General features: G+C 32.6%; 3 protein-coding genes across 3 annotated transcripts; 1 reads left to right on the top strand and 2 right to left on the bottom strand.

The window, feature by feature from the left end:
• Positions 1-2,824: 2,824 nt before the first annotated feature.
• pelo (pelota mRNA surveillance and ribosome rescue factor) lies at positions 2,825-4,451 on the bottom strand. Its single transcript, XM_075296761.1, has 2 exons — positions 4,180-4,451; positions 2,825-4,128 (listed from the first exon to the last, which is right to left on the bottom strand). The coding sequence occupies exons 1-2, from the start codon at positions 4,218-4,220 to the stop codon at positions 3,000-3,002; spliced, it is 1,170 nt and encodes a 389-aa protein (XP_075152876.1). The 5' UTR covers positions 4,221-4,451; the 3' UTR covers positions 2,825-2,999.
• Positions 4,452-7,667: 3,216 nt separating this feature from the next.
• Positions 7,668-9,786, top strand: LOC142226652 (zinc finger matrin-type protein 5). The gene is made up of 3 exons (XM_075296760.1): positions 7,668-7,844; positions 7,937-8,071; positions 9,352-9,786. The coding sequence occupies exons 1-3, from the start codon at positions 7,709-7,711 to the stop codon at positions 9,540-9,542; spliced, it is 462 nt and encodes a 153-aa protein (XP_075152875.1). The 5' UTR covers positions 7,668-7,708; the 3' UTR covers positions 9,543-9,786.
• Charon (charon) lies at positions 9,540-11,414 on the bottom strand. Its single transcript, XM_075296759.1, has 4 exons — positions 10,581-11,414; positions 10,403-10,517; positions 9,818-10,337; positions 9,540-9,751 (listed from the first exon to the last, which is right to left on the bottom strand). Exons 1-4 carry the CDS (start codon positions 11,315-11,317, stop codon positions 9,591-9,593), a joined length of 1,533 nt encoding a protein of 510 aa, XP_075152874.1. The 5' UTR covers positions 11,318-11,414; the 3' UTR covers positions 9,540-9,590.
• Between the last annotated feature and the right edge of the window lie 1,033 nt (positions 11,415-12,447).

Below are 12,447 nucleotides of genomic sequence, written 5' to 3'. Positions count from 1 at the left end.
ACACTAATTGTTAAGTTCAACAAAACATCAATAATATACTACAAAAGAGCATGCCATTCGTACATTTCGAAATGTTAATTTTTAACCACAGTGAGAAAAGAATAGAAATTACATGCAATTCTATAATTTGTTGTAGGTTTTCCATTATTAGTCGTTCACTTTATTTGCAAGGGCTAAATTTCTTGCTAAAATATCAGAACCAGTACCCACTTTTGTATTCACACATTTTAAAAATTTTGAAACCATGTTCGTCACTGTTAGACATAAACTCAAAATATCTGTCTTGGCTTCATGTTGAAACTGATTTAAGGCGTACTTATCAGTAGTAGTACCAAATATTAAAAATCTAGCTAATGAATGGAACAATTGCCAAATTACCCACTAATTGATAAATTTTATATTAATATTCATTAACATTTTTATTTTTAATTATTTAATTAATTATTGTTAATCATATTTTCAGCTTTTGTTAATATTTATTTCTGTTTGTTTGGGTAAACAAAATTTGTTTTAGGTTGGGGGCGCAACAAAATTGATACATTTTTCGGGGGCGCGAAGCAAATTGGGTTGGGAAGCTCTGCTCTTAACTGACTCTATAACAACCCACAGGATGAGCGTTTTTCAAATGCAACAACTTTTCAGTTTGAAGGCCGGTATGCACCTCTAGCGAAATTTTCGGTAGCAAAAATTTATTTAAGTCTACAACAAAAAAACAGGGCTGTGTACACAAATTTTAAACCAGCTAATCGCTTTTAAAAATTTTTAATATATGTTCCAAATATTCCACAAATAAATTGTTTATTATTTACAGACCGTTTAAAACTTTTACGCTCACAATGATTGTAATAAATTAATTGTTTGCTGCCAAAATATGCTTTTGACAACCCTGTTATTTTCATTAGAGGTGCGTACCAGCTTACGAAATTGAACGCTACCGAAAATTTCGTTAGCATAAATAGCAATGCATTTCTTATGGGAATGAAATTTTTCGCTAGAGGTGCATACCGGCCTTGAGGGTAAATATAATTTTCAACATAAATTCAACTTGACTTGAAATAGCTCATCTTCAATACATCTTCAAATTGCATGCGAATTACTTCCAATTTGCCAAAATGTTGACGAAATCTTTGAAAAGGTGTTGAAGATAATATGAGAAATCTTTGACAAAACACTACCCTAAAATTCGTGGTCAATTGCAAGAAATTAAAAAATGGAAAATTTTAGACAAATAACCAAATAGTTTATAAAAATTGGTAAGTGAAAATAAAAAATTAAATAAAACTTTAAGGAAGTCACTAAATGTATATCTCTTTGCAGAAAACTAAAATTATGGATTCTACGTTCTTGAAAACATTAAAAAGCTGACTGATGAAAAAATGGTGGACAATTAACTGGAACTGCTTCAAATAGTTTATAATAATTGGTACGTCAATATGAAAAATTAAATAAACACTTTAGAGAAGTCACTAAATTTAAATCTCTTTGCAGAAAACTAAAATCTTTGGATGCTACATTCTTGCAAACATTAAGAAGCTGACCAATGAAAAATGAGTGGCTTATCGACAAGAAAAAGTTTCCAGAACCATTACAAGTGCAACCAATTAAAATTGTTAAAAACAACAAATTGTTGAAATCAACAACTTCTGGATGAAAATGTGCATCACATTAATTCATATGCTATTATCAGTTTAGAATGGATATTTTGTGAATTCCTTCTGCTGGAAATCAATTCTAACACGCGGTCCAAATTTCAAATTGCCCGCATGTTAATATATTTTAATGCTGTTTTATGACACCAAAAGGAAGGAAGTCGAATTATCAATGCAAAAGTGTTTACTAATAATGTTTAAGATATTTAAAGTTTTGTTGTTTGTTTTTTTTTTTGTTCTTAAATGTGGATATGTTTAATAAGATTATTATTTATCAATTGGTATTGTAGTGTATTATGTAGTGTATTATTATATATTTCATTTTGATGAAAATGAATAAGTTATACAAAATGCATAGAATTTTGGCTTTGACTTTCAATTTGAAGTGAGTATATCATTCATACAAATTTAGGTTGAAAAGTATTTGCAACGATGTTAATTTTGAATTTGACTCGCATCGAAAATTGTTTGACAAATTATTGAGTAGCGATGCATTTCAATTTGAGGATAACACTTGAGATATTATTGCTAATGTGTTGAATTTCACTGTTGAGGGTAATGTCTGTTTTTTGTTGAGAACGCGATTTTCTCAACAATTTCTCAACTTGAATATTACCCTAATCCTTTGAAAAAATGTTTGAAAAATTGTTGAAATTTAGCATTTTTCAAACGTTTGTGTTTATTGGGAAGAAGCATCAACTGTGATGGGAAATGTGAAAAAGCAAATTGAAAGTATTTCGCTATCACCATTGTTTGAAGATGCATTTTAATATTCTGTGATACACCAAGAGTAATAACTTCTTATAAATTATTTGACGAAAACAAAAGAATAGGGGCTGAAAACATTCCTACGCTTAAAATTTTGAAAGGTATTTAGGTAAAAAAAATTTCGAAATTGGAAATGGAATAAAGCGATATTTTTCCAGAAACTGAACTTCGTAAGCAGTGCCACTTTTTTAAAGCTATGACACTTTTGTGCTACTTTTTTGTTGTGCCACTAAATGCCATAGTTCTCATATGTTTAGTGGAAACCAAACTTAAAAATGCATTTAAAAATGTATTTTCCTTGCAAAACCTAACTTAACTTGGAGGCAATGGTCCAAATTGTTATATTAAACCCTTTTTCTCAAAATAACATAGTAGTAAAGAACAGTAACTATGAAAGTCAGACGTAGTACTTTATAGACCATATACAGTTTCCAACTGTAGATGTGTTTGCATTGTTTTTGAAAGCCAAAAATTTATTTAAAATATAAATCTTTAGTTAATTTCTATGCGAGTTTTTACACTAATGTATTAAATATAAAAATTTCTTATGATAAGTCTCTTCCTTCAGGCGGTATAGCTAATTTAATCTGAATCAGAGTCATCTGCACCGTTTTCATTGTCTGAATCTTCTTCCAGTTCCGGCATGGGAAAACGTAAGATTGCAGCTATACCTGTTAGCTGAGACAATTGTTCACCCGAAATGTGCATACTAGAAAATATTTTCACATCGCCGCCAGCATCACGAACATTTTCGACAAGTTTGACGTATTCTTTTCGTTGATTAACATCTTGGCAACGAAACAGATTGTCCGAGATGAGCAATGTTTCAATAGCCAATGCTTCAGCAGCTGCCAGTACGTGTCGTTTACCGTAGAATGCTTTAGCGGGTTCGCACTGTAGCATTGTATAAAATTGTTCTAGAACCTTTACTTCGCCTGCTGCTTTGGTATCCGATATCTTGGACATAACAGCTGGTTCTTGAAGGACCTCTCTGAGTGAATGTTTGAAGCCGGACGATGAGTGAACTAGCATAAACTTACTCTTGTTGTCCAGCAACACCTTAATGTCTAATTTTACAGCCTGTTGAAACATATATTCCATGAATTGATCCCTCACGAAGCCGGGTGATGCTATCAATACACACTTGACAACTTCGAAATTCACATGCCTTAATATTCCTTGCATTACACTTTCGTAGAACTTGGCCAAACCTTTTTCATGCTGTTGTATATTGCCTTTCCGTTTTCGTGGTATGCTTATTTCGATCTTACTACGTACTAATGTCATACTCGGTGTTATGAGACAGACGTGCGCCAAGCCTTCCTGCATAACAACTGCGGCCACGTCTGCAGATTGTGTCGGGTCGCATGCAGTTTCAATACGTTCTAATGCTATGGAATCCCACTCAGGTTTACGCAATTCAAATTTTCGATTCAACTCCAAGTCCAGTGTGTGATAAGCACCCATTTTCACATATTGGTTCTCCTCTATATTCCGCCCTTTAAGACGCAATACACATGCCTGCGTATCAAAATCTATCGTTTCGACAGAAATTGTTAATGTTGTGCGTACTCTACTGCTAGTACTGGAACCAGTAGCCGTTTCATTCTGAACTTTACGTATAGTCGTACTGCGAACGCTATCCCCTTCAGCGATAAGGTTATAGGCATGCCACATATCTTCCGACTCTTCGGGAATGAGAACAACGGTGCTAAACAAAATAAAACATTAGAAGTAGACAATTTTGAGATTTTTGCCTTACCCCTGTCCACCTTTGTCGACATTTTTGCTAACCAGCTTCATAATTCAAGTTGTTATATCCTGGTATTCTCTGATTATAATTTTTGCTTATAATTGTTCGGAAATCGTTTGTTTTCTCGAATTATTTGAATATTTCGACATTTTTTGGCACATGAATGTTAAAAATGGGTTGTAAACTGATCCACCATAGATTGTAAGGACTCCGGACAACACATCAGTTTAACTTCTGAAAATGCATGCTCCAATCGACATTGACAACCTTGCATATATTCACAATAGACAAAACATCTGTTAGTGTTGCCGGAGTATATTGGTATCTATTATTCGTTTAAATAAATTAATGGGTAGTGCTTTTGAAACAGATGTGCGCCCTAAGTTGGCATCTCTGAAACTGTTTACTACGCCCAATAAATACAAACGTTTGAAAAATGCTAAATTTCAACGATTTTTCAACATTGTTTCAAAGGATTAGGTTAAGATTCAAGTTAAGAAATTGTTGAGAAAATCGCGTTCTCAACAAAAAACAGACATTGCTCTCAACAGTGAAATTCAACACATTAGCAGTAATATCCAAGTGTTATCCTCAAATTGAAATGCATCGCTACTCAATAATTTGTCAAACAATTTTCGATGCGAGTCGAATTCTAAAGGTGGAATTACATACCATGCGGTCATGCGTGCGTACATTATGTGCTTTTGTCAAAAAAATTTAAAACGTTATAAATACAATTGTTTGGCCGGTACTCTGTTCGGTTTTCGCGTTGAAACTCCATACAAAATTAAAAAATGCGTAAAACTAGCGAAATTTTTCCATTTGTGGTACTTTGTTTTTTTAGAGTTGAAAAACTGGCGTTTATAGCATGGCGCCATTTGCAATGTGAATTAAGAAATAATTTATTTATTAAAACTATTTGTGTGGGTTTATAAAACAAACACGAATTATATTTTTGTTCCGAAACTATACAAAGGATCAAAGGAGCAGCAGATCAATTGCCCAAGGAAAATAAAATGTTAATTTTGTAATAACAAACAGCAACCACCAACTTAATTCAATATTGCTCCCTGTAAAATAGCGCTCCAAGTTACCTAAATAAACACCGCTTTCTATGTGCGAAATAATGGTTTCTATAAAAATTTTTCGCAAGAATGAACATAATACCGGCCTTTACACGACAAAAGTAACGCATAAAGTTGGCGAATTTTTAACTTTTCAATGCGTCGGGTGCGTTGACAACATTAAACAACATGTAAACAAATCAAGAAACGAAAAACAATTTAAAATATTGACGAGAAATTATTGATTGAATTTAAAATACTTAAAGTCCTATACTTTAAAAAGTGCGTGGAATACAAAAAACATAACAAAAAGCGCAGAGGCAATGAATGCAATCAGCAAATTCATTGGTATTCCGACGCATGCTGTGTAACTCAATTGAAGAATCGTATTCGTCAACGCATTCGAATACAACGTACGCACGCATGATCGCATGGTATGTAATTCCACCTTAATTTAACATCGTTGCAAATACTTTTCAACCTAAATTTGTATGAATGACATCCCCACTTCAAATTGAAAGTCATAGCCAAAATTCTATGAATTTTGTATAATTTATTCATTTTCATCAAAATAAAATATATAATAATACACTACAACAATACCAATTGATAAATAATAATCTTATTAAACATATCAACAAATAACAAGAAAAAAAAGCAAACAACAAAACTTTAAATATCTTAAACATTATTAGTAAACACGTTTGCATTGATAATTCGATTTCCTTCCTGTTGGTGTCATAAAACAGCATTAAAATTTATTAACATGCGGGCAATTTAAAATTAGGAACGTACTGGACCGCGTGTTAGAATTGATTTCCAGCAGAAGGAATTCACAAAATATCCATTTTAAACTGATAATAGCATATGAATTAAACTGACGATGTGCACATTTTCATCCAGAAGTTGTTGATTTCAACAATTTGTTGTTTTTAACAATTTTATTGGTTGCAATATTTCTGGAAACTTTTTCTTGTCGATATGTTTGCAAGAATGTAACATCCAAAGATTTTAGTTTTCTGCAAAGAGATTTAAATTTAGTGACTTCTCTAAAGTGTTGCTTTAATTTTTCATATTGACGTACCAGTTATTATAAACTATTTGAAGCAGTTCCAGCTAATTGCCCACCATTTTTTCATCGGTCAGCTTTTTAATGTTTTCAAGAACGTAGAATCCATAATTTTAGTTTTCTGCAAAGAGATATACATTTAGTGACTTCCTTAAAGTTTTATTTCATTTTTTATTTTCACTTACCTATTTTTATAAACTAACCTGCCAGCATTTCAAAGTTCAATTTCATCCTCATCGCTATCACAGACTCGTATGTGACACTGCATCAATCGCCAACTGTGATAGTATTTTGCCATCACTATTCGCATGAAAGTATTTTGCCATCACTATTGTTACAAGAGCCATTTTATATTTTGTGAAACACCAAGCACAACTAGCTTATTATAATTTATTTAAATAAAAACGATAATGAAGTGCTGAAAACATAGTTATTTCGCTTAAAATTGTGAAAGGTATATTGCTGAACAATTTTTGACGTTTCAAATGGAATAAAGTGATAGTTTTTCAAATACTTTTCCAGACACGCTGCCTCCATTGGGAATAAAAGCACTGGCTGAAAGACGCTACAACATGTAACTTGCAACTTGAAACTCAACTTCAATCTTTTATTAAAGCATAAAAATATGTTAAATGTGATGTGATAGTCGTATAAATGTTATATTTATGAGAATTTATAAATGTTTAATAAAATTAATAATCATCTAAACAATCGTGTTTTACTTGACCACACTGATTCTTTTACAACTATCTTAAAATGCACTTTCTCTGATTGTTTGAAGGGGCTAAATGTATCCAGAAGGGCACCTAATAATTGCACTCATGCGATACTTTTTTGTAGTAACTTGGCGTGGTACAACTTCTCAATAGTGACGGCGCTTTTCCGAGGAGTTTTGGATATCCTATACGACTGTTTTCGACGTAGTGGGGATTCTCAGAAGCGCCCCCAAATTCAACAAATGTTGGCAGGGTATTTGGTTATTTCCATTTCCCATTTTCCATTTTTTTTATTTCTTGCAATTGACCACGAACTTCGTTGCACAAATAAGTATTGAAAACCACATGGTTTTTTCGTTGCATTTTAGGGTAGTGTTTTGTCAAAGTTTACTCATATTATCGTCAACACCTTTTCAAAGACTTCGTCAACATTTTGGCTAATTGGAAATAATTCGCAAACAATTTGAAGATGTATTGAAGATGAGCTATTTCAAGTCAAGTTGAATTTATGTTGAAAATTATACTTACCCTCAAACTGAAAAGTTGTTGCATTTGAAAAACGCTCATCCTGTGTTTATTGGGTGGCTTCATCTTTTTAAGAGATGCCATATTGTTATAACATCATTCGTAGATCTTTCGTTCGTCAATTTTGAAGATACGACATCGCCGTTGCATTATGTTTACATTTTATGGCAATGGGTGGTAAAAGTTATTTTTGTGATTATTGTCAATGTTTTATGAAAAACAACATAAATGTTCGAAAAACTCATAATGATGCCTTGCTTCATAAAATGATTAAAATAAGATATATGAGAAGGTTTGAAGGTGTGAGAAAATAGTGTAGATTACTTAAGCACTATCGAATTTATAACAATCACTATATAGTAATTAAAACCATCATAATTTAACAATTTCAGATCCCCGGAAAATATATGAAATTGAATCTCATAAACCACCATGTTCACATTTCTTAAAAGGTCGTTGCCGTTACGATTTATTTTGTCAATCTTCTCATTATAATAAAAAGCAATTGGATGAATTACAACAAATAGGTAAGAATTCCATTATTGGTATATGGGGAATATTCTCCATATACCAATAAAGTTTCAAGCAAATAAGTGCATTATCTCAATTTCTATTGATTTTCGTTCGGCTCATCCTTAGGTTTTGCTAGGTATATTGAAGGTGCCTTTATTTCGGGCTCACTTTCCCTATATTTTCTTTTACCAATGAGTGTTGCCCGATTGTATGTTTAGCTCAATGGCAAGGGACTGCCTTTTTATAGACGAGTGAGAACAGCGGTTTACATTGCAGCTATTTCTATTAGTGTATCTTTGAGACATTCGTTCGTTGCTTAGGGGGGGATGATTGACCGCTAAAAAAACTTTTTTGGTGTTCGGCCGAAACTGGTATTGAACGCATGACCCTTTGCATGTGTCAGGCAAACAACCATTGGCTCCCATTGACCCATCCTTAGAGGGTTATGTCTCGTGGAGTGATGTTGTATATTAACAATTTTAAAACTTTTTTTTAACCCTGGAAAGTCATCCTTATTTGTTGTACACTAACGTCATCCTTCGTCATTTTGACTACGGCTTATTTCAAGACGCTATAGTTTGCATCGTGAGCAAAAAATGAGAAGCAAAATTGAGTTTATTTTCTTACTCAATTTGTTTTTAAATAGTATAAAACAAAAAGTAATAAAATAATTGAATTAGTATAACTTCAATTTATCATTTTCCAATCGACTAAAATGCATTATAGATTGAAAATGAAATTACGCGTCGTCATTTTTCTTACTGTCTGGGGTTAATAAGGGGTGCAAAGATCCCCAAAAGAATATTGGATGGGTTCTCGAGAATAATGGGGAACATAATTCTCAAAGAAACTTTTGATGTTATAGCAGATTGTACGAATAAAAGGACAAATTAAAAATATTTTTGTAAAATTGTAATCAAGACAAGTCAGAAATATTTCAATTGGTCATTATATATTTAATCGTCAAACAATGCAAAAAATGTACAGTGTCGTATGATTTTAGAGTTGGGTTATGTGGAAACAGTAACCCTTTGCCAGAGGCCCAACTTCTGTTACTTTATGTCCGATATCGTATTTTTTAACTCTATATATTTAAAACACAGCTTAGATATTTGACTTATACTAGGTTTATATAGTTAGAGCTTATGTAATAAGCCTTTTGTTATTTAGTCCGCAACAAATGGCATCTATACATAAATCTGAAAAAATATTTTTCGAAATCCCAAAGCCTATATCGGAATTTAATTATATTTTAATACTATTAACGATAATATTAATATTGTTTCCATTGCAGCTAATAACTTGAATAAAAAAACAAATACCGTGAACAAAGCTACAAGCAAACAATTACCGTGGACATCGTGGAACGAAGGAAAGTTTAGAAAAAAGAAAAAGGCTAATGTCAATGATTTGCCACCATCTTTGAGACCAATACAACTCAAGAAACTGTATAAGGTATTAGATAAAAACAATACATGGGGATAGATTTACATATTTAGGCATTAGTTTCTATTTTATTAAACACGATTTTTTCTAACTTAATAACTTAATAACTTTTTCCATAGCATTATCTATGTTTAAGCTTAATTTTAATGTTTTGCCGAATTCACTGAAAAATGTTTTACAATCTTGGCCAGCTAAATTTTCAGTGCGAGGGTCGGTCAAATGGGCCAACAAAAAGTATACCAAATGTTCTACAATAAATTAGAATGAAAAGCGTTAACAAAAATACTCTGTATAAAATATTCCACGCATAATACCTGCTTGATTTTCTATAGCAAAAAACAATGCTATGTTTCCACTTCGCATATCCGGAACTTGTAACAACTTTTGTTTCATATCGTGATTTTTTATGGTTCTTCTCCTTATCGTTTCATCGTCGCCATCCATTTGTAAACATACGTTCTCATAATAACGTAGAAAGTTGGATTTTTTCACACCCTCATCTGTTTCAAGCTCGTCTACCGTACGTTTATAGAATATGTCTTTCGACAACCGTTTATCCATTGCATTTAGAATACATTCAGCTAATGAATAGCTATCTCTTCTAATGGCTAAGTGCAATGGTGTATATCCTTCATCATTTAAAGTTAGAAGGATATTTAAATCAATATGTTCCATTAGATGACTTAATGTGAATTCATCCATATCATTTAGGATTGCCAAATGAATGGCTGTATTTCCATATGCATCAATGCAGTTCGGATTTAGTTTTTTAAAAACAAGTAAACTTATTATGTCTAATGAACAGTTGTGTGTTATCGCTAGTTGTAAAAGATCCTGAATAATAAAAAAAGATAGGCAATTACATAGGTTATCTATGATTTCTATGGAAAAAATACTACCTCATCATCATCTGTTATTATTTCGTTCAAATCAGTACCTTTCAAATCTTGCCATACGAAAATTTGAATTTTTAAGTTTGCTAATTGTTTCTTAACAATACTCTCTTGTATTGGCCTAAAAGAAAATCATAAATAAGATTTTGTTTAATTTGGGGATTTACCGAAAAAGATATCTTACAATAGCCCATTTTCCTGTGGTATTTCAGCTAACAAATATTCCTTCACAATAATTCCATATAGGTTCTCATTGGTTTTCATTGAATTATCAAGGTTAATTTCATCCACTATTTTATTTACATACGAAACATCGGATATATTTGAACTGGTGCGATTACGTTTTATTTCACTATTGTTTTCCAAAGAACTTTTTTTAGTAAGATCCATGCAATTATTAGGCCGTTTCATCTTAGCCGTTTGATGTTTCTTCATTTCTGCTACGCGAGATACCTTACTGGCTCTAGGTTCAGATATTTGTCGTTTTCTTTTACGTTTCTTTGGTGGCTTTATTTTTGAACTGGATGTATCGTTTTGTGATTCTATAGATGCTTCGGATTCTGATTTTTGTTCCGATTTTATTGCCTTTTGGTGTTCTGGTCTTGATTCCTTTTCAAATTCAACTGGATCTGTCTGTGTCTCAACACTGCGATATTTAGCATTAATGCACCGAAGGATTTTTGTTTGCAACTCTTTGTCCGGTATCCTCATGAGAGCACTAAAAAGATCTCTAAATTCCGACAACATTTCTTTTCGTTGGTTATATATATTTTTCTGTGGTTCAATTTTTCCCATATCTGACCTTGTGGGTACCACATTGATAGTTTTGGCATTGACGACTGTAGCTTTATTTGTTGCCCCATTCTGTTGAATTTGTATCGATTTTATTTGTGTACCTAAAGACAACTTTATTTGATCCATTTAAAGCTTAAGTTTAAGAAAATCTCAACGGTTATAGTTTTGGGATGTATTCTATGAGGATTTGAGAGTGTAAATCCCCAAAATAAAATACGCAACATAGAGGAAACATATGATGCTAGGTAGCACCAACTAAACATCAAGTTATGGGTTTCGTTTCAATGGGCATCTAAATTGGCACATAATGCGTGTTTAGTCGAAGCGTAGCAGTATAAAATATCTCATCGCGTATCTTTTCAGTTCCAGTCATATCGGTTTCAAAATCCAATGTTGTGCCGTTTACAACTGTGGTTTTTGCACTAATAGCATGTTTCTGTATGTCGAACGAGCTCTATCGATCGACTAAAATGGAAATGAATAGCAGAATTCATAACCAAAAATCAGCTTTTTCAAATCACTTCAGTCGGCCGGTACAGCTCGTTAGACATAAAGAAACAGGTTACTTATCTGTTTGCAAAACCTGCAATCATTTTAATGGCAGATATATCTGCATATATACATATGGCTTCGTTTGCGTTTTCACATATTGGATACAGTGTTTACAGCACTTTGTACATGCGCAAGCAAACCAACCTTCTCTATAACCAGTAAGAACAACTGAATTTGAATTAAAATAATAAGACACGAAAAATGTTCCAATGTTTATTATTAGGGCTGTTTTCTTTTTGCACTGGATGCAACATTTGTATGGGCTATCCAGAACATCGTTGCACTGGTGTTCTATCCAGAACATCTCATCAGTGCAAGTCGCGCCGATGTTGCCAGATTGTATTTGGATAAGGTGACGCTTCTTCGATTCACAGTAGCTATTTATTGTTACTATTTTATCGAAAAACATGAAATTCAAAGTGATACAGTGTCATAAATAATCGCAGCAGTAAATATGTATTACTAATTGAAGCATTTCATACATTAAAAATGCAAGATTTCACTTCTTTTCTGTGATTGTTTTTAAACAGCTGATGACAGTTTGCATATTTTTGGAGATGTCCTGGATAAACGAGTACTCTGTTTTATTTTAGTCCTTAACGGCTTAGCATATCCAGTGCTAAAAGAAAACAGCCCTATTCATGTCTTGGTAAATCAGCAAATGCTCATTTTTTTAATATGATAGATGGCTAGTGTGAACTTAA

This window comes from Haematobia irritans, chromosome 2, assembly GCF_050003625.1.
Source record: "Haematobia irritans isolate KBUSLIRL chromosome 2, ASM5000362v1, whole genome shotgun sequence".
Taxonomy (NCBI): Eukaryota; Metazoa; Arthropoda; class Insecta; order Diptera; family Muscidae; genus Haematobia; species Haematobia irritans.
Note: the sequence above shows the minus strand (reverse complement) of the source record. Positions and strands in the feature narration are given on the sequence as shown.